Here is a 26,921-nt window from a genome sequence, read left to right on the forward strand (position 1 = left end):
CTATAAAACAACAAACACTTTTAAGTGCCATTGTTGGCCACCTCTGAATTATTTTTCTTCTTTGCAAAATCATTAAGGGGGGGGGGGGGGGAAACCCTATGTATCAATCCACTCTGCTTATTTGAAGGGTTTTTTCATTATTATTTTTTGATGAATGAAAATTAAAAGCTGACAGTGGGTAAAATGTCCCAATGATGATGGCTGAATTTTTCCAGGCTGCAGCAGCCTCTTATTTATAGTATCTGGCACTGCTATTCCCACTGGTTTGGCTGTAAAGAACCCCAATTCTATGCTGTTTTTCAAAAGGGGAGAGGAGGAATCAACTCATAGTAATTATCACTTGGCAAGTTCAGTATTTATCGACTTTTTGAATGCTGATGAATGGAAAAGTGCTTTATTAATTAAAACATGTACAATGCCTTTTTTCATTAGAACTCGACAAATTTATCCTGTTCTGGCAACCCCCAGCCCTGCTTTTCTCCCACTAGGCCATGCATTTGTGTGAAACCAGCTCCATCTCTCTCTGTTTTCTCTGGAGTGATAATAGGCTCAAACGAAGCCCCTTGAGCTACTTGATGCTCTACCTGATTTGCTTGCCTCTATCTCCCTGCCTCAGCAGTGCTGTCCTGCGACTGCGTATATGGCCTTGACCTCGTGCAGCTTGGCTCTTTCCGAAAATGGCTTGCATGTTTGGGTCTCGTTACTCTTCCTGTGCTAATGCAGCCAAAGAGATACCGCTATGGATTTCAGTAGCCCCATATAGAAAGATCTGAAATAATACAGAGTGAAGAACGTTCTGCAGGAAACCGTAATACCTTTCAGGATTGCGTAAGAGAATACTTTTATCCTTCTCTTGTGATTTCCAAGCCAGCTGTGGTAGGAGGCAGGATTTACTGCTCCCCTTCTCTGGCAAGCAGGGTTGTTCTGCTGACCTTCTGCTTCAGCAGACTTGCGAACCTGGACATAAATCTGTGGCTGCTGCTTCTCCCTTAGCAATCTTAGTGATCTCACTGCTGCCTTGCGCTCGCTGTCGAAAGTCTGTCTGCCCGCCCCTCCTCTCGCACTCGGATCCCGAATCCTTTGGGGTCGTGGGGCTGTGTCTTTGCTTATCGGTATTGGGTGGTGGCTTGTAGGGAGTGAGAGGCACCCACGAGGGAGAGGGTTACACTTGCACAGTTTGGGTGGCATATCTGGTATCTGTCCTCTGTGGCCCAAAGGAAGCATGCTGGTTCATGGGAGCATCATTATTTCCCTTAAGAGAAACCCTTTTAAAGGAGGAAGGGTAAGGTCCTGGAAAAAATGGCTTGGGACACTGACTGGAAATGCAACTGATTTGCAGAAATCTGCAAATACCTACTCTTCTTCCAGTTTTATTGGACTTTTTTTCCATATGGGCAGTGTGGGCTTTCAGGCGCTTCTCAAGGCCGTTGTTTTGCTCAGCTGCTCTTGCCCAGAGATCCCATCCCTCTTTCGTGTGGTTCAGCGCTCTTGGTTGCCGTTCTCTCTGCTGTAGAAGTGGCTGTGATGTGTTGGTCTGGTTGCCAGCTCTCAAAATCTCGTAAGGATTGTGGGTTAGTGATGACTTTGCTCAACAATCTTGAAGGAGATCAGGTGGGACGATTCGATGACTTCAAGCATGCTGGAAAGGTCAGAGAGGAGCCATAAGTAACTGCTCTTAAAACTCTTCATGGATGAACGTTTCTCTTTGTGCGCTGCTGCATCAAGGTGTGAGTAACTCCAAACTGTCGTAATCCATAAGCGCGAGTCCTCGCGTACAGTCTCTTTAGCAGACCGCAGTAGCTGCTGCCAGAACTGTAACCTGGCTAGTGAGGAGTCCCCAGGTTCAGCTTACTAATGGGCTGTACCGGCTCCAAGGGAGTCGCTGCAACCTCCCTAATCCTGCCTGCCAGCCATAGCCGCCTTCTGCGGCAGGGTCTGTGAGCAATCGCCCTCGTATCGTAAGCACCCTTGTCCCTTGCCGAAAAGCTGAGTGCGCTGGTGGCACTGGGGAGCAAAGATGCGAATTTGGAGGAGGGTTCTGGGAGATGGAGCAGTGTGTGTTTTTTGTCGAGGCGTAATGGCCAGTGCGTGGGAAACATTGCTAAGGCATGGAGGAAGCATAGGCAGTGGTGTTGGCTGACTGAGCAGATAAGGGCACAAACTCAAATGTTATTTTAGAAACCTTGATCAAAAAATTCAGACTCGGAGACGGAGACATGGAGGAAGGCTCAGATCAGTGGGCTTTGGATGAATTTCTATAAAGAAAAGGAAGAATTTTGTTTTGGCTCTCTAGGCGTGCTATAGAAGAATCTACTTGGTTGTCCCCAAAAGAGCTATTCCACCCCATCTCTCATCAGGATATGCAAGTCTGTTCGACTTATAAGACCTCTGGATACAAAAATTTTTTTATTGAGGAAGGATTTAAAAACCTGTCAGGTTTTAGTGGGGTGTTAGAAGGTGGAGGGGGGAGGCTGGGCATGTTAAACCACAAATATTCACAATAAAATGGTGACAGAAATGGAGCTGGACAGGGAAGAAGAGAGGATCTGAATTTAATCTCAGGAGGCCAATTACCTCCTCCCAGGGCATTTTTGACTGTATTTGAATCTTCTGTCTGTGCACTGCAAAGGCCTGTGCAGGCTGAGGTCAGTCCAGGGTCTGGGTTTGGTGTATTTTTGTGTCAAGCCCTGCGATTCTCACCCAGCTGAGTGACTGGACATCCCCCACCTTTCAATATCGGAGCTGTCGGAGCCTGAAAGCCAGGCGCAGGCAGGAGCGAGCTCTGTGGTTGGGAACGCGAGCCTTGATGCTTTGCTGGAGCAGGGCCAGGGCACCTCGCGTCTCATGGAATCAAGCTTCTGCCGGCATAGTTTTGCAAATGAATAGGTTTTTCCACCTCAGAGCTGAGCTCTATGTGTGTATATACAAGAACCTTAGTGTGTTTTATAGCGATATTTAATTTTTCTGCGATGCCTTTCAGCTCTAACTCTCAGATCTCCCGGCAAAGGGAGATATGCCCTTGTCAGCATGTGCATGTATTGCTGTGCACTCTGAAAAAGGTTTGAAGGCATCTTCTCCCAGTGCAGCTGGTGAGGAGTCCTCATAAGCTGCCTTTGAATCAACGTTGGGACTTCCAGGCAAGTGTATGGCCTAACAGAAAAGGCGTTTTTGAAACTCATTTGGATAGGTCCATGCAGTCCCAAGGCAAGAAGGCCTAGTAGGGAATATTTCCCATTTTATAGAGGGGGAAGCAGTGGAAAGAGAGGCAGTGAGTTACTTAGGGACGAGGAACAGGACGGTTGCAGAGCTAAAAATGGATTTCTGGAGTCCCAATTCAATAGACCAAGCTATCACACTGTGTGTGTTATCTTTCGCAGGCTCACTACCAGGCACAAACATGCACCCACCCACACAGTCTTAATCTCAGTTACTGTGTCAGACATTGCCGATGGGCAAACCCTGAAAACTCTGAGAGGCAATTTTAGGGGAAATGCTAAAATTTCCCGGGCTGTTAGTCTAAGAATGTCTGCCCCTCAGGTCCAGGAAACAGAGCTAGGGATCCTTGGAAAAGCATCTGTTATTTCTAGCTGCTGATTTCCTTGGAAATTAATTCCCCTCAGATTACTTAGCTAGAATTTTGTCCCTTCCTGTTCTGTACAGAGGCTAAAATGGGAATGAAACCATTAAATTTGTTTTCCGCATAGGCACACAGAAATCCGAGCCCCATTTTCATGAGGCATCTAGTGCAGGTAAAATGAGATGAGATCCCGTTTGTTTCTTGCCCCAATCGAGCCATCCTTAGCTGCAGGAGCATCAGGTACTGCTGTGTCCAGACATGCCTGAATGCGCTGAAAATGCCTCAATTCTTATTGAGCTCCTACAGAGTCCAAATGTGGGGAGGTCCAAACCCAAAATACGTTTGTCAGCTATCTTTCATAATGTTGTCCATGCTTTTTTGGGTAGGGTGAAGACAGTAGGGATGTTTCAGGGCTTGTGGTATTAGCAGGTGGTCTCAGTTCAATGTTTGTTGACCATAAGCTCCCTGTGTGATTCTGGTTAAATCACTTCATCTCTTTGAGGCTTGGTTCCCCTTCTGCGAAATGAAGATGATGGTACTGAGGGGCTGTGAGGAGAGAGTAGGGGAATCGGGGCTGTGAAAGGGTCCTTGCATTCGTTACCTTCTGCCTCTTGCCGGTGGGAGGTATCCGGTTCATTTGGACTTGCCTGTTTAGAGGGGGCTGCCTAGACTCCTCTGGAAACACCAGCCGTTCTGCCGTGGGGTAGCAAGGACCGTGCAGATCCCTCCGTAACGGTTTCTGCCAAGCTTTGTACTCTATTTACACATGACAGAAATGAATTGTAGACACAGTGGATGACTAAACAGCTTAGTTATCACATCGTTAATTACCTTCATCCCAGCAGCGTTCTGGATGAGGTTTGGAGGCAGAACAGTGACCTGATGATACCAGCCTGTGTCGCGTGTCCCGAGCCATCAGCAGGAGAATTATTAGAATCACTTGGACTGGTAAATCACTTGGTGACTGCTCTTGTTCGGTGTGAGGGAGAGAGCGCCTACAGTAGAAGTTTACCTCGCACAATCCATTCGGTTTGAATTTACCTTGAGCTATCGGCATTTTCAATTTTGGAGTGGTTTTCCTACGTCCTGTCCCGCTGCAGAGGGGCACAGGAATGGCTGAGCTGACTTGACTCCAGGATAAAAAGCTCTGTGAAATCCAAGGGAGATGAGAATGTTGTTAAAACTTAGTATCTTGTCATTTTACTGAATGTCAGTCTTTTCTGTAAGTGCTGGCTAGAAACTTAAGGCACCAAATGTTAGTGGCAGTGTCTTCTAGTTACAGTGCTGCGTTGGAAGGCCTGGGCTCTATTTCTGGTTCTCCTCCTAACCTCGCTTCGCTCTGAGGACCAGGGCTGCTTGGTTTGGGTTACAGGAGCTTAGCATCTGGGGACAAGGATTTCATCTGAAGCCTCAGAGTACTTTGTATTTCAAATAAATGACAAAGCCCAACTCAGCAGAAGATCAGGGTGTAGGTTTAATGCACTGAGGTTTGAAGGAGGGATGGATGTTGCAAATGCAGCCGCAGAAATGCAGCTGCAGCCTTCCAGCCTCTGGGTTATTCCTGGCCAGAGTTAATGATGATGCATGAGTCTTCGAGAAAGCTCTTTCTCCTGAGACCTCAAAGCACATCACTGAAGAGGTCTGTAACATTATTCTCACTGAGTACAGGTGGTAAAATGAAGGCTTTATGGGAGAAAGTAGTTTAGCCAAGCAACAGAACTGGGGATAAAACTTGAGCGTCCTGGAACTTAGTCTTGTGCTTTAGCTTGTAGGAGTTGTTGCCTTTTTCAGCTCTTGGTTCTTTCTTCACTGTTATTTTGATCGCCAAGTCAAGCCGTGCTGCTTTGCAAGGTCAGCAAGCTCATACCCCTTGTTCGGGCATGCTTGCTTCCTTGCCTGCTGGCTTTGGTGAGACCCCATAAAGAGCTCCTAACCCCATCTCCCGGCATCTGCTGTGTGCTTACAATGACAAAATCAAACACAAGTTTATAATCAGCTTCTCCCTTCTGCTGAGCAGCTGCTGCAAATAGCACATGGCAGTGCTTTAACTCTCACAAATTGCTCACAAAGCTTGGGCAGAGGTGTCACAAATTTTGCAGAGCTGTTTTTGGGACTCCAGTGCTTCTGCAGCTCTCCGAATAGCCCTGGAAAGGAGGGAGCCTCACGGCTGTTGTGGGACGCAGCCCCGTGCTCTCCGTAGGGTCACGTCCCTGAGTACTGTCTGGTCTCGTTCTTCATGAGTAGTGACGGCAGGCGCACAGACGTCCCTCTTGCTAGTCAGCTGGGATATAATCCTCAGATTAGTGTGGTCGAATTCGGTTTAAGGACTGTATTATATCAGCAAGAGAGACAGTCCAGTGCAGTGGGTGCTCCTGAAATCCATCTGTATTCCCTGCCCCTCTTTCTCCCTCTCCGTGACTCCTCTGTCGGATGCAGAGAAGCTTTGTGTCTCTGTGCCTTTTCTCTGTTCCCTGCCCTGCGGCACTCAGCTATTAACAGTTGAGGCCTGTTCCTTGCAGCTTCTGGTTTTATTTTATTTATTTTTTATTCCCAAGCAGCTCCTTTGTTTTGATGGATAACCTGTTTGGATCTTAAGATATTTTGCACCAACCCAGATATCTGCAAACTCTTTACCTAGCTCACTCCCTCCTCTTTGGCTACTGACAACAGTGCGCCTGCCCTCGCTCCAGCACGTACGTTACGTATGGGCGTTTTCTCACCCGCTGTGTTGGGTTTGCCTCTCTCCACTGGCACGGACGTTTTGGGCTGACCGCAGCATTTTGCTTGGATCGATTTGGGCCTCGGTTTCTCTCATTTGGGAATAACAGTAATTGCCCCTCCTACGGTAGGCGAGCGTGTTAGGCCACGAGGTGGGCAGGCACCCCAGCAGGGAGGGGGGATAGGTGCCAGTGCTAGCAGGACCCTGCAGAAACCCGTGACAGGCGCGTGCCCTCGGGAGATGCTCGCGTGCAGCACGCAGATGGCCTGAACAGTCTGGGGAGCAGACTCTCTTCATTTGTGTAAAGGCAAATAGGCTTTGAAGAGACTAAACTGCTGCATGGGAATTCAGATTTCCTTTTTCTTGTTTTTTTCGTTTGTTTTTGTTTGTTCTTAGTCTTCCTTTTTCAGTTGCAATCGGAGGCTTTGGTGCAAACAAGGGGATCCCCTGCGTGGTTGCGCTGGCCTGGTGGCATCCGCAGCCGGGCTGGTCCTGCCTTTGGCTGTGGCAGCTCCTGCAATTTTGCTTTAAGTGTGGTATAAAGTCCACTAAATCGGCACGGTGCTGTGACTTGTCCCATGTCTGCGGGTAGTCACTTGAGAGGGGATAGTGACTCTCTATTGGGAAACTGCTTGTTCGTTAAGGAGTTTGTCAGCTGAAAAAGTCACTGGGGTGGAAGGAGTTATTTCTTTTGGTAAGAAATCCCCGCAGATTATTTTGCGAGGTAAATGTCAACTTGGCAAGCCCCCCTAATTTGACAAAATATGAAGCCTTTACTTCTTGGCTGTAAATCCACGCTGGCTGGACCATCTTAGGGTGTTTCAGCCTGTTGGTAGGAGGGAGTAATGGGTCGGGAAGGATCCGGTGCTCGGGTTTCTTGCAAACTCGCAGGCGTGCTGTGCCGAGCGTGGGCTCCGGGATTGCTGCTGTGGCCTGTGAGCTGATTAAATGTGACACGTGGAAGTTGTAGAGCTCACGATTGCCACCGCAGCTGTGAGCGGCTGAGAGGATGTCGCAGTGTCCAGAATTCCAGTCAGGCTAAAATCAAATTAAAGTTTCTCAGCATGATATTTTAAGAGGGAAGGAAAAAGAGATGGGGGAGGAGGAAAAAAACCCCTCTAAAACAAAAAGAGACCCCCACAGAATTCATCTGGTGGATGGAGTTACATTAAGCAAATGGAAATTAAACGCTTTTTGTAGAGATCTTCAGTATAATTTGATGGAAGACTTTAATTATTTTAAAGTGCCTATGAAAAGGAGCTTTAAAAGATTTTTTTTTTTTTTTTTTTTTGAAAAGAGGAGGCTCTCATAAAAATACACATCTCTCTCCACAAGCCTTTTGAGCTGTTGTTGGGCTGAAAGGCTGCTGTCAGCACAAGGGAGAAGGATTTGAAAATGCTGTGCCCCTGTTCTCCCCAGAGACCAGTTGCTACATGAGTGGCAGTCGGTCTCATAAGAGAAGGCTGGGAGACTAAATGTGCTGGGAGGGGAGGAGGAAGCCGATGAAGAGAGAGCAAAGACTTCAGTGCTGCCAAGCAGCTGCCTTTATCAGCCTTCAAGAGGCACGGAGGATGAGGAGGGCTCTTGGCCGTTAGCGTGAGGACACCTCGCTGGGCTGCTGCGCATCTCTCGTGGAGTCTGGGACAATAGAGCCAGAAAGAGCATCTTCTCCCCTGCACCCTGGAGAGATGGTCCATTGAAGCTGTAATGCTAACGTTGTCACCCATTCAACTTTTGCATGGACAGCCCAGGAATTAATGGGTCTTTGTCTAGTCTCCAGGTTGACATAAATTCAAGTATCTGGAGACAGCTGTTCTTTTCCTGGAACTCTGATACTTTCCTTCTGCCTCCATCCTGCTCCTTTTTAGGCAGAAAGGTGGCCTCTTTGAGCTCTGAGTGCCCGGTGTTTTCAGCTCCTTTTCTCTCCCAGACTTGTCGTTTTGAGGCACCCTCTTGTACATCCCCCATCCACCCTGGCTGCCCGGAGGCACTGTGGGCAGCCCCGTGCGGCATGGGGCAGGGCACGGCTCCCCACCCCAGGCCTTCAGAGCCAGCAGGCCGTGTCTGCTGAGCTGAGACAGGCCGGGGACGATGAAGGCCAACACGGTTTGAGAGTCAAGGAATGGTTTCTGTGAAAGAGGGTGGGCTAAGTTATAATGTTGTTATGTTGGTGATGGAGAAAAAGAAAGGAAGGGAAGCTGCATTCCAGGTAGAGACGCTTGGGCACATTGTAAGCTGTGTGCGTAAAACGGTCATGACTCATGGGAGATGGGCTCACATCCAAGCTGGAGTAGCTCAGACCTTTGGAGGGTGCAGAAAGCTGTCAGAGAGGTCTGCGCTGTGGCTGGGACTGAAGGGAAGAGACCTCACAATCTCCTGGAAGGCACAGGAGAATCCTCGCGGCGGGATCCTGCCCTCAGCACTCGGTTTTCTTCTGCCGGGCAGGAATTGCGCTCGGGTTGCCAGTGGGGTTGCTGTCACTGCTGCGGGGAGGTGGTGCGTCCTGTGCTCCCCGACCGCGGTGGATGATGGCAGTCGGAAATGGCAGCGTTGCAGTGAAGCTGTGCGCGATGCCCAAGGGCTGTGTAGTATCAGATATTTCCTATTAAGCCACACGACGCCTTGGCCTTGCCGCATGCGTTCTCGCTATCGCTGCTGGCAGCGCGGATGGCCCGAGGGTTGGTGTGCCCGCGGGGGGACTGGGGGCAGGCGTTGTCCTCTCTGCCCTGCTAGAGATGTGCCGTGCCACCCCTGGCCTGGCCGCCCACGGCTCAGCTAGAGGCGCTGCCCTTCTCCGCAGGGCTGCCGTGGGGACGCGTGCGGGAAGGGTGTCCGCAGGGGAGGGGTGGTGGAGGCGCAACTGGATGAGACGAACGGGTGGGATGGGGATGGCAGCAGGATCTGTTCCCAGGGACTGCAGTAAATAGCAGCGGAGGATAGGTGCCTGTTTCGCCGGCCTGTGAGGATGGGTGTTTGGCAGATAACAGGCAAAAAAGCCATGCTAGTGGCCGGAGGGCAGGGAGAAAGGGAGGGCTCGGTGGCCCCTAGGAGCCAGGGGCATGGTCCCAGCGGCCGTGCGAGGCGGAAGAGGCGGCAGAGCTGCCTCCCTTCCTGGGCGATGGGTGCCAGACTGGGGGGAAGCCACTGAGCTTGCACAGCTCATGGGCGAAGTGCTTCTGAGAACGCAGCCATGAGGATAAATGTGCACACCAGCTATCTAGAGAAATTAACTCCGTGTTTTAGGAGGCTGGAGTGATTGCAGAATCATATAGTGTCCTTGCGAGGCGAAAGGGAGAGGGAAAGGCAACTTGAGAAGGAAGACTGATCTAAAGGGGCACTGCGTTTGCTCATCCCTTAATGAGCAGCTCCCTGGAATTGCTGTCAGGCAAGGTCCTGGAGGGTGCTATATCTGAGGCCATTCAGGGGCCACAGTTAATCCAGCACTTCATTAATAGGAAATTACGCACTGTTTACTCTGGGAATATATATATATTTTTTTCATTGCTCCATCAAAGGCTTTCTGCACTATCATTCTTAGCTGCATTTCCTCCCTAAAGCTGCTCGTGGAAGAAAAGGAGTCAGTGCTGTGTCTTGGGCCAGGCTCCTGCGTGGCGGTGCTGCTGAAGCCGGGCTGGGCGGTTAGCCCTCTCCGCTGTTATGTCTGCTAGCAACCTGCCTTCCTCCCACGCCACATCTCCTCTGCTTTGCAGGCGCTTGTGCCGATGCACGCGCGCATCGCTGGCTGAAATTAAGAATCCCTTCTGAGCCCCGTGGGTCCCAGCAGACGGCTTGCAAATTGGTGACTGAAATGCAGGTGTGAAACAGCCCTCCCGCCTTGAGAGCCTCCTTGGCGGAGGAGCTGCTTGGGTGGGATTGCTGCGCGAGTGCAGACAGCCGAGTAGTCAGTGCAGACGGCTTCCAACATGACATATCTTCAGGGCAGGAGCTATTTGTATAATGGGAAGCAACTGAGGTGATGGCAGTTGTTTTTTGCCTTTAATTTAAGGGTCTATTTGCACACACCAGGCTGTCCTTGTTCTGATTATAATAGCATCTGCACTCTGGGGTCACCATTTCACTTCACTCTTGGAGGATTTATTTCTTAAGCACTAATGTTTGTGGGGGGTGGGACAGTTGAAATGGCCCCCTGATGTTAATGGCTTGACTTCTGGCAAAGCAGACCGAGAGGGCCGGCAGGAAGAAGGGCTCCGTGCGGGGCTGGGGAAGGGCTTAGGCTGAAGGTCTGACGAGTGACTGGCTTCCTTCATCTTCCAAATGCTCAGTGTTATCTGTCCCTCTGTGTGCTGGTCCCTCTCCCCTTCAGCAATATCTAAGCCAATTTTGGAAAGGAATAATGTGGAGTAGGGGGCTAATAGCTATTATTTTGGGGGCAGGAGGAGATGTAGAGTCTGCTGTGCTGCCGTTTGACAGCAGTTAGCAAAAATCAGCTGGGCAGAGGGGTGCTGGGCAGCTGAGCTGGAGCCCTGCTGGGCTCGTAACTGGTTTGAAATGAGCTGCACTGAATCCCGACAGTTAGACACTTCCTCTGCTTGGAGATGCAGTGAATCCCGTAGGGTGGAGGGCGATAACCTGAGTCGTTGCTGTGAGCGAAGGAAGCCTGGCTTATGGCTTCTGCCTCACGGCTGAGTTCAGTGAACTGTAACTGAAGATTTTTGCTGTATTTGGGGCATGCATAACGTCTTTCCCATGTGGATTCCTTGGTTTCTAATGGGAGTTGAGCTAAATTCACAGTCCTGCCCTCTGTGGAGGAATCTCTCTCCTCTGCTAGACTCCATACTTCATGAAACTCATGGGAACCAATAGTTTTCAGAGTCTACATCTCCCTCAAATTTGGGTGAAACTGGTCATCATGTTCCCAGGTTGATTAGGGATGAAAACCTCACTGGACATTAAAAGCAGAAGTGCGTAAGTCTCATTTGCTTTGGTTAAAAAAAAAAAAAAAAGAAAAAGAAAAAAAGGCAAAAAACAAACAAAAGTCGGGATCAGAAAGAGCAAACTCAAGATGTCAGGCTTCTGAGTGCTGTCGGCTCACGTGGCCAGACAGCCTGTGACCTCTGGCTTAAGGATAACAGCTACATCAGAATACGGTGCTGGATTTGGGATGGGTTATAGGTCAAGATGGGAACATTAAAGTTGCGCTATGGCTGGTTAATGAGGATAATTTTTGCTTATAACCGGAGGAGAACAGCTTGATCGGGTTCTCAGAGTGCTCAGTGTGGGCGTAACTTAGTCCCTTGGTACTTGCCTGAGTTAACTGGATTCTTGCTAAGCCAGTGCTGGGAGCAGCTGGAAAGCCAGCTCCAGAGATGGTTGTTTCTTGCTCGCTTTGGGGGTCGGATAGCGGTGAAGGGGACGAGGGCTCTGGGAGTAGCTTTGAGAATGCTGCTAAGTCGGGAGCACAGTCAGTCTGGTTATAGCCAGCTTGGAGCACAGGAAAGAGAAGCTGGTCAGAATGACTTTGTTCTGTGAACAGAGGAGTTTTTCACACCGAGGCCTTGTCCTGTGCCTTGGTAGGCCTGTGTGTTATGTTTTGTTAAGGAAGCCGTCTGATCTCTGATTGCGCCATACTGAACCCCAGGAAAAAAATCCACATGTGTAGTGTCGTTTTTCTGCTTCTATCACTGCAGATAGCAGGGGATTTTTGCACTCAAGTAAGAATGAAGTAAAAGCCATTAAGTGTCCCTGAGATTTATCCTGTGCTTAGCGCTCCACAGTGGTGGTAAAATGCAGGCTCTCTTTGACTCAATGGTGAATTTCTTGTTGATTTTGCTAGGTCTGGGGTTTTACTGCTTTCCTAAGTTTAGTTTTCACGGCCGTTCCCCAGGAGCGCAAGCCCCTCGGCACTTTTAAAGATCCCATCTGGCGTTTAGGGTAGAAGAGCTTAGCGCTCTTGCAGGAGTGGCTTGGTCTCGGCAAGTTCTCTGCCGGTGACGGGTCTGATTGCGTTGGGCTTGCAAATGGGAAGCCAAGGCAGAGTGGTAACTTAGGCAAAGCCGTATATGGAGTTTGGAGTTGCCTAGGAATTGTGTGTTATGGCCACATCTGAAGCCAGTGGCCAGATATTTGGGAAACACAGGGTGAGCCAGGCATCCAGGGGTTCTCTGCAGGCTTGTAAAGCCTAGTAAAGGCAAGTTGCTCTGTGTCCGGATTCTCCATATGTAAGAAACTCCCTAAGCCTTGGAATGAGCGTATTAAAGACCATGAGTGAGAATTTGAGAGATGCCACAGCCAAGACTGCAGGGAGAAGTCATGTTTCTTACTGAATTATCTGTGCCATCATGAGGGAAAAACAGAAACCTTTTGCCAATGGGTGTGTGAAGACTATGCTGGTCTTTCCCCCAGGTGTGTATCAGCTGACCTAATGAGCAATTTCCTTTCTCTGCAAACTGCCCATCTTCTGCCCCTTCACTGTTACAGCTGCAAGGGCAGTGCTCCTGCTGAGCCAGAAAGGTGAGGCCACTTTTTCCAGTGCGCTCTTTCTAAAAAAAAAAATCTCTACTAGATTGCAAAGAGCAGCCTTCAGGCAGTAGTGACCCAGTGAGGGAGGTTAGTGATTTTTATTTATTTATTTTTTGGCAGAAAAATTGCAGGCTGGCACTTGGGTAGTATTTCTTGTCTGCCCAAGGCTCCTTGCACTTTCTCCTCTGCTTACAACTGCTTAGTCTTATGGGATTTGGGCATTGTTGCAATTGCAACAGGAAGGGGGAGTAATGCCGGAGCTCCCCCTTCTCTTCCATCCCTCCGGGACTTGGGCGTTTCATCTTAGTAACACTGTAGCACTGCGCCTCTAATTGGATGCTCTTTGGTGTTAAACTGTTAGTCAAACATAGGTTTCTGGTTTGAAGTCTTTTTTTGTGCCACTTATGCTACAAGCAAGATTAAAAGCTTCTGTCATGCAAATTAATTCCTTTAAAATACATCAGTTACCAGTTTGGACTTTGGTTCTGCTCCCTTCTGCAAGACTTTATTTATTTCCTGCTATAAGCTGCTCCAGTACCGCAGCAACTCTCTTTGTATCTGGTTGCCATGTTCAGTGCTCCTGTTGCATGTGCATCCCTCTGCTAATTCCAGAGTTTTCCTTGCACAGTCTTTAGTCTTGCAGGTTTCCTTGCTCTCATGCTGACTTTTCTCCTACGCTCCTCTTCTATCTGCACTCAAGCCCATCGCACCTGTGCTTTCTTGTGCATATTCTTAGCTTGGCATATTTCCCTTTTCCCACCGCCTTTCTAATGCACATGCTTACCGTCTTCCAAACGCATGCCCCAAAATTCGTGTTCCGTTAGCATATGCGAACTGAACAAGCCTTCGCGGGCATCTTCCTGAGCAGTTTGCAAGCAGCCCCTTCACCACCTTGAAGTACAGGCAGTTTGAGCTTTGCAAGCAGCCCCTTCACCACCTTGAAGTACAGGCAGTTTGAGCTTGTATGTATCAAAACGTCCTTTGGGCCGTGGATGGCAGATTGATCTATTTATTTCACTTACAGTTTTGGCAGCTGTAAAAAGAAGCAAAACTAGCTTTTTGGCCGTAAACCACTTCTTGCAGGTTGATTTGGTAGAAGCTTCTTTGTTTTCTTTTTTTTTTTTTCCCCCCTTGAATCTGCCAGAGATTTAAGTGAAATAAATAGATTAATCTTCTTTCTGTAGCCCAGAGATCAGCTTGATGCATTTAAGAGCTTTTTTTTTCCCTCTGGACTCCTAATATGCTCACAGATCCAATTCATATTTTAGAACTTTCTTCATGCGTAAAGAAACTCAGTGGTAGCAGTAATTCTTCACTAACAGCAAATGGGTTAGCGCTTGTTGGATTTCTTTTGAGAGCTGAAAATTTTCTATGAAAGCATTTTTGATAAAAAGGAATTTTTTTGGAAAAATATCCATTTTCTGTGGAAAAAATCTTAAGATCTCCTTCAAAGAAGAAGTTGGTATCTTGCAAGACAGTCTGTCTTCAAGAAGGCTCATTTTTCAATTGCTGTGAGCCGAACAGCTGAAAGTAGGTTTCCAAAAGTGTGTATACTTACAAAACCAGAGCTGTGAAAAAGTTTGGCAGAAGTGGAAAAATTATCAGTTTTAGGGAGGAGGGACGATGTTTTATTGAGCAGCTTCTTTTTCTGCAATGAAAGGGTATATACTGACTGTAAAGATCCTGCGGAAAGGGCTTCTTGGGGGAGTTCATTCTGAACACAGTCCTTGGCACATTAAAGCCGAGGTCCTGCTGATTTTGGGGGGGGATTTTTTTTTCATTTTTTATGTGCACTCACATCACACCTTAGTGACGATAGCCAAGTGAGTTCGAAGACGTGAAGGTTGGGTGCCATCCAGGTATTTGAGTCTTGCGCTGCTCGGGGGCCAGATGTAGTATCGTTGTAACTGTAACTGTCCTCTCCCAGCGTAGCACGAGGAAAATCCAGATGCCTGGCTTGCGCTTTTTCATACTTTGCTGCCTAGTGATCTCTAAGCATTTGATAGACTAAATCTCTGGCCTGCCCCTGTAGAGTAAATGTTGGACCTTGGTAAAACTCGGGTCCTGACTGGCTTGTCTCAAATTGGGAAGAGAGCCAGTGGCACCACGAGAGAGGGCACTGGGGCTGCTTTTGCAGGGTCTTGCTCTGACCCTTCAGTCTCGCTTTACTCTTGGCTCGTCTCACCCCCGTATGCGTGAACCCAAGAGAAAGCAGTATTTGGGCTGGATTTGCATTCTGTCACCTCCTTTCAAGGAACGGCTTGTGTGCTCTCTAACTCGGGGCTGTATTTACCCTGCAGCGACAGGAGCTTCCTTGCCTTGCGTTTCCCATGTCTGCTGAAGGATAGGAGGGTGCAGAGGGATGTTTTCTGCAGAACAGCTGATGCCTGCAGTTTCGTACCCGGCTTGTCCCTGGTTAACGTGTTAGTGCATCAGGTTTGTTCCGTATTGGGGCAAAATGGAAATTTCAAAACATTTGTGTTTGTCCACATTTTAATGTGAAGCAGAACTGTTGGTTTCAAGGCTTTCTCTGTTTTTCTGGTTAAGCTGTTTATGAAGCCAAGGCTTTGGCTGGTTTTATTTCTTCAGCATTCCACAAGTGTCCTTGCAAGAAGAGAGGTGTTGAGGGATTTAGATCCTGCTCACCTGGCCATTTCCCTCTGCTGCTTCAGCTGCAGAGATCAGTTTGTATTGCCTCTTTCTAAAATACTCACGTGTACTTGGCCGTGTGGCACGTGCAGTGCCAGCTAGCCACCTTCTCCCCTCTGCGGGTGGGCAAATGCAAGCGATGGCCTGCAGGGTGGGTAGGGTTCATCTGCTAAATGCGGGATGATGTTTGATGCAAAAGCCCTGGCCTTCTTGTGCTGGGGCTTTCAGCAGTGTCAGGTGTGGGAAAGCAAACAGAGGTTTTCATGCTGTTGTTTTAGATTGACTGAGAAAATGATTTAGAGTCAAACCTGGCCAGAAACTTTATCCAAGATAAACTGTTGTCAGCTTTGTAATTACCATTATGAGCATGCTTAAAAAGGGTCAGAAATTCAAGGTGAGGTCACAACTTGCAGCTCTTCAACTCACGGGCACAGTTACGGCGTGGCCAGCCCTGCGGTGCTGCATGGCAGCTCGCTGCCCTTCTCCGCTGGCGAAAAATGAGCCTTTCTCCTTCCACCTAGAGATGCCCCCTTTCCCCAGGCTTGCCATGGTTTTCTTGGGATGGCTTGGGAAGCCGTCCTGGTCCCCGTCACCCCGGCGCACTCGTCCCCTGGCAGGGCAGGCTTGGCTCGGCCGAGGCGCTGGGCTCCGGGGGTGTTTCGAGCGGGGGCAATCCTGCCCTGCTGCTGCCGGGGGCCGGGACGCCCGGCAGAGGGGCGGGTGGAGGTCTGGGGCAGGAGGCTCTTGAGCCCCTGCCGGGCGGCTGACCCGGGCTCTCCGTCCCTCAGACCTGGGCATCGCCCCCGCGGGAGCTGGGCGTGGGGCGCCGCAGGAGCCGATGGCGTTGTGCTCCTAGGCGTTGCTCTCTCAGCAGCCCTAAGACTTATTTCAGCCTACCGTGCGTTGCTGCAGCGTTTGGATGCTTTGCCGGTCCCTGCGATGCCCCGCGCGGCACGGCAGTGCGAGGGGGAGCTGTGCCCTGCGGATCGGGTCCTGGCGTGTGCCCCCGGGAGCTGGGACTGCTCAAGTCTCCTTGCGTTCACGGGTCTGTGGCTGATAATACCGGGGAGAGTCTAACTCTGAGATAGCTGAGCCTATATGCAGCGAGCATGAGGAATCAGGATGGGTACATATTGCTTTTATCTCTAAGCAATGATAGGAAAAAGTTGATCAGGCTTTGCTAATGCTGGGAAGGATTGAGAAGGGCGAGATGAGAGGCGGAACACAGCATTGTGGAGAAAGAAAATTAAAGAAAATAATCCATAGGAATGAGAAATGTCAGGAAGATGTTTGTCCTTCTGCTTTGCTGCCTCCAGAATCCTTTTCTCCTTCAAGTTTCTTGCTGCTTTTTCTGGAAGTCACGAAAGAGGGAGGAAAAAAACTAAAAGAGATAAAAGAACACAGCAAGGAGAAGAAAGAAAAATCCATTTCGGGTATCAGCTGAGCAGGTATTTATCTCTAATATCACCTTCCCTTGAATATCACCTACTCTGGTGCTAGCTGAGTGACACTTCCCGGAGCTGCGTCTTCGCCATGGCGTGATAGAGAGGCAGAGGTCCTTTATCCCCCTGACACCTGGGGAAGCAAGATACCGTTGCTCCGTCTCTCACCTCCGATGAATTCGTTCCTGGCAAGCCAGAGTGCAAATACTGTGAGGACAATGCAAGAAGAGGGAAGGCATGGTGCCTGCAAGTAAAGCAGGCTCTTTAATGCTGATGAAATCTAAAAGGAGACATAGTTTTTATAGGAGCATAGAAATTGCTAGACTGGAACAGAGCTGTGCTTCATATTGTTAAATATTCTTTTTTAGTGCTAGCTGCTTCAAGAAACAGTGTAAGGAGGTTTGCCCCAAGGGATGATTCTTCCAACCCTCAAACACAGGGAGTTAGCCAGTGCCCTGCAGCGTGAAGGGTTTACATGTCATCCACAGTCTTTTTTTCTTCTCGGGCTTATTATTGTCGTTCTAGCTATTCATTCCCTTTAGAAGTGCCTGAGCCTTCTCTCAATCTCGCTGAGGTTTTGACTGCAACAATACCTAGTGGTAATGATTTACCCATGCTAATCATGCATTTTGCAGAGGAAAACATATTGTTCGTAGCTTTAAATGGAGAGTGATTTTTCAGTTTAATTGAACTTACATTTCTGTATCCCTGGGGCAGGCTTGCAATGCAGTTCCTCCCCCTGAAACGCACTGGCATTTTCTCAAGCCCAGCAAGAGTCACCTGTTGAAATGTTTTTCAGGTTCTTTCCCCCTTGTCAGCTCTGTTTAAATTTGAGGTTCTCTGCAGATGAAGCTTTGTAAAGGGAAATGGCTCTCTTTGCCTGTCTGAAGAATGAAAAAGGCTCTGTTAAGTTGTTTGTTGATATTTCCTGACAGGTTTTCAGAATTCCTCGCTGTTCTGCAGCTGTTGAATTTGTTGTCTCAGCTGTGAGGATTACGCCAGCTTTGCTTGAGCTGCATTTTCTCACCATTCATCAGGCTGCTGGTGATGCACAGAAAGATCCATCAGCACCAAAGCCACCTCCAAACTAGCATTTGGTAAAAGGCTGCCTCCTCTGATTGTCTGGATGAAATTGAAGTTGCTGACAATTTCAAAGAGTGTTTCTGGTTTCTTAGCGAGAAATGGCTTAGGGAGTGGGTTTTGCAGTAGAAGTAAAAGGAGGTTTCATGGGGAAGAAGCACCCGCTCAGTCTTTGAGGGCCTGGCTCCTGGCAGCTGCTGCCAGGACCGTGGCGAGAGGCGGAGGTGCAGCCGGTGCTGTTAGGTCCCCGTCGTGCAAAGGTGCAGCCGCTATCCAGGGTTCCCCGCATTGCTGGGGGCACGTGCACCAGGGCAGGGGGTAAACTGAGCTCTGGCAGGGCAGGTTTCTCTTTGGAGCTGTGAGCAGAAATAGTCATGCACCTGGCTTCCCTGGGTGTCCTTGGCAGGCTGGGGAGAAAGGAGAGGAGAGAAATGGCTGGTGTTCAGGGATGTCTTCACTATTGATGTGGCAGCTGCAGGAGAGGCTTATTCTGTGATTTAACATTTTACTCTCCCTTTTGGCTTTTGCCATGTTGAGTAAGAAATTTTCTGCAAAGACCTCAAAATATCAGGAAGACATGGCAATGGCAACAAAGAAGGGTACCATCTCTCACAGTCATTAAAAATGCATAAATAGCTTCAGAAGCAAGTTGCTTCCTTTGAGAAGCAAATACTCTGTAATTCTGCCTGGTATTTAGACACTTTTAACTTCAGAGAGAACTCCATACTATTCCATATAGTCTTGATTTATCTTATTCTCCTGAATATTCAGAACTAAATATGAAAAAGGGCATAATAGGGGGGAAAAAAAGAATGACACATTTCTCCTGTGCAGAGAGAAGCCGATGACCAGCCCATCATCCCCCAGCTGGTACATGCGTCAATTCGTGTACCACCATGACTGACCTGTGAAACATTTTTGCCAGCTGCCCACTCGTTTTGGGCGGTAGCAGATATATACTGCTTTAAAAACAGCTGTCTGTCTGCCAGGATTGCTTGCTGTCTTAGCAAGTCTCCAATATAATAAAGGGAAACCATTAATGTAAGAGGTGTGAACTTCTCAGCTGACAAGAGTCCTCATGTTCTTGGTGGAAACTTCAGTAAAGGAAGCTTGTTCGATTTATTTCCAGCAAACTGTGGTGAGGGTGAATCAAGACAAGCCATCTTCAAAGGAACACAGATTAGTGCAGCAAGTTGCTAAATATCCTTGTTCTTTTGTTTTTGCTTAGCTTCTGAGGCTTTCTGCTTTGTGCTGCTTGCAAGAAGAACGTATTCTTCCTTTCCGCCACTTGTGGAATTCCGGTCTGCGCTGGGGTGGATGCCCCAGTGATGCCGGGGATTCATTAGTGAAGCTCGGTAGAAAATATATTTCATGGCTTCTCAGGGGGAGATGAGAGGGAAACAGGTACCTTTTGCTGCTGAAAGGAAGCCAAAGCTCTTGAGGGAGTATGGCTAAGTCAGCAAGGCAAAAATTACAGCAAAGGCATGTGAACAGTATTTACTACCCTTTCAGCCTGAACTGAGAGAGCGGGAGACAGGAGGAACTTGGGGCACTGGGGAGATGAAGAGAGTCGTGAGGCCTGAGGTGCCCCCTTGTTCCTTTGAGAACAGAAACACCCACATGGGGCTAGGAAGAAAAATCTTCTCCCTCTCATGCAATGTCTTGAATTCCAGTGCCTGTTCCCGCTGCTCGGCTCTGGGTGTTTTGCAGGCACCTCCGTGAACCAGATGGCGTATGGGTGGTAGGAGCTTGCATGGTTTGGCTGTTTGGCGAACCCCAAGGTGCATTTTTGTTGCTGGCAGCTGTTCCCTGGGTGTGTGCTCAAAAATCCAAGTACCGGGAAGCCGTTCTTAGCTGTGGGTAATGTGTTAGGTGAACGCAGCATCCCTCTGTGCTCCATGTTCTAGGTAATTACAACCCTGCCGCTCGCGTAGCAGAGCACAGCGGGTGCCCTGTATTTATTATTTAGGTTTGCTGTTAACTCTAGGCTGGTGATGCAAAGACAGCTGCTTCCCTGGGAATCTTGTGCTTCGCCGCCTCACCGAACCAGGCTGCAACCAGGGGAGGGGGCCTCGAGGTCCGTCCCGCGGAGCTGAACGCAGCGCGGCTCTTTCCCCGATCTCGGCTGGTGTAGCTTGATTGGAGCAGTGTGCAGGTGGGGTGGGTTCTCCCATGCAGGTTGTCTTCTCGGGGTGTAAAATGGGAGCCACTCATTTTAGCGGGTGGTGATCCCAGGGTGCTTCCTCAAGGAAAGGCAGGGATGTTAACTCCAGCAACTCTTGAAATGCCAGACAGGCGCTTCGGCTGCACGCCCTCTTCTCTTCCTCCATTCTTCTTTGCTGTAGTCCAGATGTACGATTAAGTTGCTGCCCTGCTTTTCCCTGGTGGTGGCTGTGCTTTAGATGCAAAGTGTATACTGCAAGTGGGGTCTTCCTGTGTACCTGCACAAAAACGTGATCTGATACTTGTGAGCAGCCTTAGGTGGGCATGGGCATGGGCAGTGCCGTGGAGGAGAGCTGCGCGCTGGCAGAGCAGTGTCGGGGGGAGCACAGCCCAAGGCTGCCATCTCTCTGTCCCCGTCAGAGGCAGGAGCTCAGCACTGTGGTAGAGCAACTGGTTTGAGCACCTGACATCTTCTCAAGCCTGGGTATTTTTTGCATCTCTGACGAGCCTCCCTGTGTTTCCTTCTCTGCTTCCCTGTCATTTTGCTTTGGAAATGCTGACAAGTCTGAATTTTTGCTCCCTCTTTCCCTGGGACTGAGTCCTAGCCCAGTGCGCTGCCATTTCCTACGCCGTCCTTTGCGGGTGCCGCCGGCAGCCCGCTGCGCGAGGGGACGGAGCGGCGGGCCGCAGCGGGGCGAGGGATTTGGGCAGCGCAGGGCACGAGCATCCAAGGTCCCTGCCGCTTTCCAGCACGAGTACCTTTGATGAGCTGCTCTCCTGAAGGAGCAGGCAGCGGCTGGCGGCCGGCAGCAGGGCTGTGGTGGTGAAAGCAGCAGGGACGAGCAATTGCCCGTTTTCTCTGTTGCATCTCAGAAAATGTGTGTGGAGCCTCCCTCCCTCGGATGGCTCTGCTCGTCTCCTCCTGCCTCGGTCAGACAGGAGGGGGCAGTGGAGGGAGGAGGAGAGAGCCGGCAAAATACGCCAGGGATCTGCTTTGGGATGCTCTGCTGGCGGAGGTGCTGCTTTGGGATGCTCTGCTGGCGGAGGAGCCATCACTAATCCCTGCTGCAAGCTGAGGAGCTTGCACCTTGTTCTGCGTTGCAGGCATCACGGCTGGGGTGGCGATGCTAGAAGTGGGACCTAAAGGAGGAAACCACGAGTGGGTCCTGAGAGAGGCTCAGCACCGCGGGGTCCATGGGAGATTCCCCCTTCTGCTCTGGCTCGGCGGGGAGGAGATGGGGGCACGGGGGGTACATTGGGTGTGTGTTTCAGGGTTGTGAGCACGCCAGCTCCACGGTAATACCAGTGTGAGTAAATTTGACTTCATCCTGCTGTTTTGTCAATAACTTGGAAAGTTTTGAAATAACTGCTCCAAAGTGCTCAAATGATATGTTGCTCCACAGCCTGTCTGTGTTGCTGCCAACACTTCTGAGTAACCAGTTTCCCATATGGGTAACCTTTTGGGGCTTTTCCTCCATAGGCGTTGCTCAGTAACTCCCAGCAAAGAAAAGAAAATTGTCATTGTGCCTCTCGGAGGTGGCTAATGATTTCTGGGTGGGTTTTGGCAGGTCCTGCTTTTTAAAATGCCCTGAGCACTCATGCTCCTAAATCAGGACTCTGCAGGTTTCTGCCTGGCATGCGAGCCTGCGGTCCCTTGATTTTTCTGAAAACTGAGTAAAAGCGCCTGGGAAGGCAAGGCTGATGGGCCAGCTTCCAGGTGGTGCTGTGGTGGAGAAAGAAATGGGTCGACAGAGTGGAGCTACGTGGTGGGTGACTGGGGCCCAAAAGCGATGCCCTGCTCGGCCCCCGCGTTTTGGTTGTGTGTGTGGCCGAGTCACTGCGTTTCTACCTCCGCTCCCTATCCGCCAAAAGGGGATAGCCCCTCTGGGGCTGAGGGCTGGGAGGATGGGATGAGATGAGATGAGGGGGTGGAAGTCTGCGTGTGATCTAAAAATAGCTGAATTGAAAAATTGCAGGTAAAAAAAAAATACTGTGTCTTTCTGGAACAAAACTCCTCCCAACTTCAAAGGCAGATTAAAGACTTTGCCTGTGTCAGGATTTCAGTGTTTGGCCCATGAATTAGACAAATGGAATAGTGTGAGAATGTCTGCCAGTAAATTGGAGGAGGGATAGATAAGGTAACAGATGAAATACTCAAAGTCAGCATTTAAGGACATTACTGCCTGTGGAGATAATTTCATCAGCTTGAGAGACAACCATTTCTCCTGTAACACAAAATCTCCTCCGTCTGTAGCTGTTTAAATGGTATTTGTTAAAACTTGTTTAACTGTATTGGGGAATCTGCTATGAGACAACCAGTGCCAATTTCTGTCGTAATGATGGGTTTGTGGATTCTTCTCCCATTGCCCCCCATTTTAGTGGTGTTTGGATTTCGAAAGCTAGACGGCTAAATGTTGGGAGCTAGGTTGCCTGGTAAGAGGGGAAAGAAATGGACCTGCTCTTGGTTTTGCCCTGCGTCATCTTGTATGTGAAAGAGAAAGAAGATGGTCACTGTCATTGGGGCTGGAGCAATACGAAGAGTTGGTTTCTAGTTTGGTGGCTGAAGTGACTCTCTTACTCTGACTTCCATTTGTTAAATTGTGATTGGTTTGAAAATACTCTGCCCTATCCTAAAACTAGAACTCAGTATTATATTTCAAGTTGCAGGATGCTTTAAATGAAAAAAAGAGAAATTAAATAGATGTGACTCAATATTGATTTCCACTTGTTTCTGTGGAAGCGCTAAAAATGCCAAGATGAAATATTTGGACTTTTCCTTGGTTTTTTTTTTTCCCCCATTTTTTGTTAGAAGCTCCTTGCCCAGTTTGATTCCAATTCCTGAATAATTCATAGTCTGTAAATAGCTTCCTCCTCCTCCTTTGGTAAATAGACGCTTTGTCCCGAGCGCTTGGCAAGCTCGAAGCCGTGTCATTCTGCTGAGTTGCTGGTTCGGGAGCCGGGCGCTCACGGTGCCGTGTCTTCCTCTCCGCAGAGTTATGTCATGCCCAGACCACCGAAGGGCTCCATGAGGTTTTATAGAAGATGCCCCGAGTCTTGGCGCCTCTGGTGCTCCTTCTGCTGTGGCTAATGAAGAGCGCTGCCAGCCCCCATTCCCTGAGGATCGGTGAGTACAGAGCTTGCTGTCTGACCTGCGTTTAACCGCCCCTCCGCCGATGGCTTGGACGGCTCGGCGTGGATGTGCTCGGACAAGGACGGTCAAGCCTTCCTGCTTGTCGGGCGCCTCGAGTTCGTGGCCTGCCGCCTGCTCAGGTGGGGTCGGGTCGCTCGCTGAGTTACGGTCCATCTCACCTGCGTTTTTGGAAACGCTCTCACCTTCATCTTGAGGCGAAAGTCAAGGCTTTGGTGGTTGCCTCAGGTTTAGCTCTTTTCTAAGGACTGTGATAGTATTCCAGGGATGTAAATGAAGTGCGGTTTATGGTGACTGTATATATTTGCATTGATTTTATGGTGGTTGTGTTACCTGATGGGAATCTTTTTCTGTATAAATTTGAAGTGAAAGCCACTGCTGGAAGAGGCACTGAGGAATCAAACTAGGTGCCCCCTACACCCCATCCTCCCTTGATGCTCTGGTAAGCTCCACACAATAGGAAATGATTTTCTGCCGCAAATTTATTTGTCCCCATGTTGATGAGCAAGGAGTGTTTGAGCCCAAGCTGAACATAGTTGAGCAGTGCCACAGAAACATTAATAACTTCAAAATGTTTCATTTATAAGAGATTTGTATGCATTCAGTCTCCTCTGGGCTTTATTAAAAAGAGTTTAAGAAGAGGCACCGTCATCTTTGCTTGCTGCTTGTGTGGATTAGGGACAAGAAATGCATCCAGATGCCTCATAATGAAACTTGCTTCATAGGAGCGACACCTTGCTCTGCTGTTTAGAAAGGAAGCTGCTTTTCATGCCTGTTCTCTCTGGAGCTACTAGCTGTTTTTATTAACTATTTGTTGCAGATAAGCTAATCTATTCCTGCTCCCATCTGCAACTTTCACAGGTGGCACTTGAAGTAAAATTACTTCTCCCCTTTGCTAGTGCAGATTGGTGCAGCTCAGAAATATAGCAGGAGAGGGTTGGTGCTGGCAGGAGTACGGGAAGGGCGGCTGGGTATTTTATATCCCTGGCGTCTGTGATTCATGGGCAGCGTTCGTGCTGTGCACTCTTGGGCTCCGCAGACTGCATTTCACGCTGATGGACAGATCCTCCGCTTGAGCCGACAGAAGGGGATGGGTACGGAGGGTTTGTCGTCAGGGGCTGAGGGGGAGAGATCCTTCGTGACGCTTTGTGCCCCAGGCCTCTGCCGCGCGTGCGGAAAGCACTGCGGATCCTGGGAGGCCTGAGTGGCGGGGGCAGCTCCCCAGCAGTGCGTGTAGCCGTGCGGCCCTGCAAGCTGGTCTGGGAACCAGGATCGTTGTCCGCTTCCACGGTGGAGCCCGGAGTGAAATGGGGAGATGTTTCTGAGAGGTTGGGCTGTGCTTTGAGGTAAGGGCTGGAAATGGAGCTGCACTTGGGGCAGCTACCGGGCTGAAATAGCTTTGCCTTCTGTATCCCAGCTTTGTGTGTGCTCTGGGACTGCTGGAGGGAGGCTGGTGGCGGCTGCTGTGAAGCCACCTCGGTGCTGACCCTGGAGGGCAGACAAGAAGCAGCTGTGATGTCTGAGTGCTGAGGGCTTCACCATGAACAGCCGTGGTGGTGGAACTACTGTGTGCCTGAATGCTTAGCAGGGATGCAGGGTGGTAAATAGCTGAGCACGTGCTGGTTCAATTTAAGTCGTCTCCTCCTTAGCAGTCATGTACCTGCACTGTCCCAGGGCTGCAGTGCCTGTGTGTAAAAAGCAAAATGTTGTCCAGCTCCAGTGCTACGGTGCCTTGGTCTCTGTCCCGGAGATCACCCTGCCTGCAGTATTGAACTCGCTCACACAGAGGTCATGCTAGCTTTGAGCCATCTCTCCAGTTTTAAAATCCTCATGCATTTAGGGTTTGGGTTTTTTTTTTTTTTTTTTTTTTTTTTTTTTTTTTTTTTTTAACCTTCTCCTCTCTTGTAAAATTCTTTTGCAAGCATAAAGGAGCAGCTCTGGACATAGTTACCCCCCTAAACCTTACACTGCTGCCTGATCCAAGAAGGAAATACTGGATTTCCTTAGCCTGCACAGGGCAAGGCAGTGCACATCTATCTATCGAATCCTCCTAGAATTGAAGAACTTGTATTAGGCTGGAAAGGAAATGTAGACAAGATTTAAGAAGGATGAGTAATATTGTTGAGGGAATGGGAAGGAACTTTGCTGCTCATAAAAGTCACTAAAGGTCACAGCCTTTGTGCCAGATAGCATTGCACATGAGAGTGGCCAGGGTTCCCCCAGCCCAGTCACGGGGGTCTCCAGGCACCTCATATCTAAGGACACTGGTACTCCCTGCCTCTTACCTGGGTGCATTTGTACAGGAGAATCAATGTGCTGAAGAAGTGACTCTAGGGGTTCAGGACCTGACTGATCCTCACACACCTCATCCTAAAGCACGAATTCCCCGAGGAAGGGGGGAAGCTCAAGTAGGTTTGCTAGTACGTAGGTACTGCTGCTGTTGTGCTCGTGGTCACGGAGCTAATTTCTCTGAACATCGCGGAGTCTGAGGCAGATGGGCAAAGAGCTGAGGAGGGGTTTGAGGCTTTGGTTTTGTTTCTTGAAGACGCGGTTTTATTTTAACAATATATTCAGCAAAAAAGTTAATAAAAAATAAAGTACAAAATAAAAGGAGAGAAAAATATTACCAGCAGCCCTGAAATCATTCCCAAATGCATACTTTTGGCAAGGCAGGGAGATACGGTATCTAGCAACATAAATCAACGCACTACATAAGGAAGGAAAATGGACCAGCATGAACATTTGAATATTCAAAGAAAATGCAAGCTAACATTTAAAGTAACTCTGAAAGCCATCTGGTAATGGGCCACTCACGCACAGTTTTATGGTTAGTAATGTGAGGTGAATACAGGCAACGCCATGCCCTTGTTCCCCGTCAACTAGCCAGAAGAGAGAAGTGTCTGCCGCGCTGGGCTTGGCGGCTGGAAGGAGGCAGGCTGCTGCTGAGTCAGGGGGAAGTGGCTCGGCTCTTAAACCAAGCACCGAGCTCCCCCGCTGCGGCTCTCTTGGGGTTGCCGGTGGATCTTGGCCCTGATATTTCTCGGTGGAGTTATAGGCAGCAGATTGCCTCATCTTTGAGCATGCAGTGATAGGAAGGGCAATGTTGTTCCGCTAGCCTGGATGGGACCCGCCGCGTGCTGCGTTGCAGTGAGCTATAGCGACGTTCTGTGCAAAACAGTGATCAAAATATAGACTATTGGGTGACCTTCCCTGCAGCTTTGGCATGACCACAAGCAATTTGTAGACTGTCATATGCTTGGAGATATTACTGTGTTATTCCTCTGTGGGATACTCAGGAAAGATGGTGGTCCAAACCTTTTTCTTATCCTTAAACCCTGTATATTGCCCTCTAATCTATTCTGGAGAAAATGTTCTAGTTCACCTTGTTCTGGAGATTTTTATGGGGGGAAAAATACTGAAGTTTCCTCACTGCATGTTTTTTATCCAGCATCACTTCCCTTTTTTCTTGTTTCTCGGTCAACTCAGTGAGGTATTTTCTCCTTAGATGCTTAAAAATCGATTATGATCGGGGATGAGGAAACAGGCAGGAGTGGGACATGTTCTCAGATGTTTCCAAGAGCTCCAGGAGATATGTAAGGAAGTGCCTGGAGACATCCTGTAGCCCTTGAAAGAGCCAATGCCGAATTATCCTGGGAGCAAGAC

The 26,921-nt window shown here is 49.1% G+C and overlaps 1 protein-coding gene across 1 annotated transcript in view; it reads left to right on the forward strand.

Moving 5' to 3' along the window:
* Positions 1 to 26,921, forward strand: part of GRIK4 (glutamate ionotropic receptor kainate type subunit 4) — a 209,398-nt gene that overhangs the window by 45,416 nt on the left and 137,061 nt on the right. Inside the window, exon 2 of the mRNA XM_064524269.1 lies at positions 23,103 to 23,234. Within this exon, the coding sequence (XP_064380339.1) occupies positions 23,153 to 23,234 (82 nt within the window). The 5' untranslated portion in view covers positions 23,103 to 23,152. The remainder of the gene's footprint in view (positions 1 to 23,102; positions 23,235 to 26,921) is intronic.

Source organism: Dromaius novaehollandiae, chromosome 21 (genome assembly GCF_036370855.1).
Source record: "Dromaius novaehollandiae isolate bDroNov1 chromosome 21, bDroNov1.hap1, whole genome shotgun sequence".
Classification (NCBI taxonomy): Eukaryota; Metazoa; Chordata; class Aves; order Casuariiformes; family Dromaiidae; genus Dromaius; species Dromaius novaehollandiae.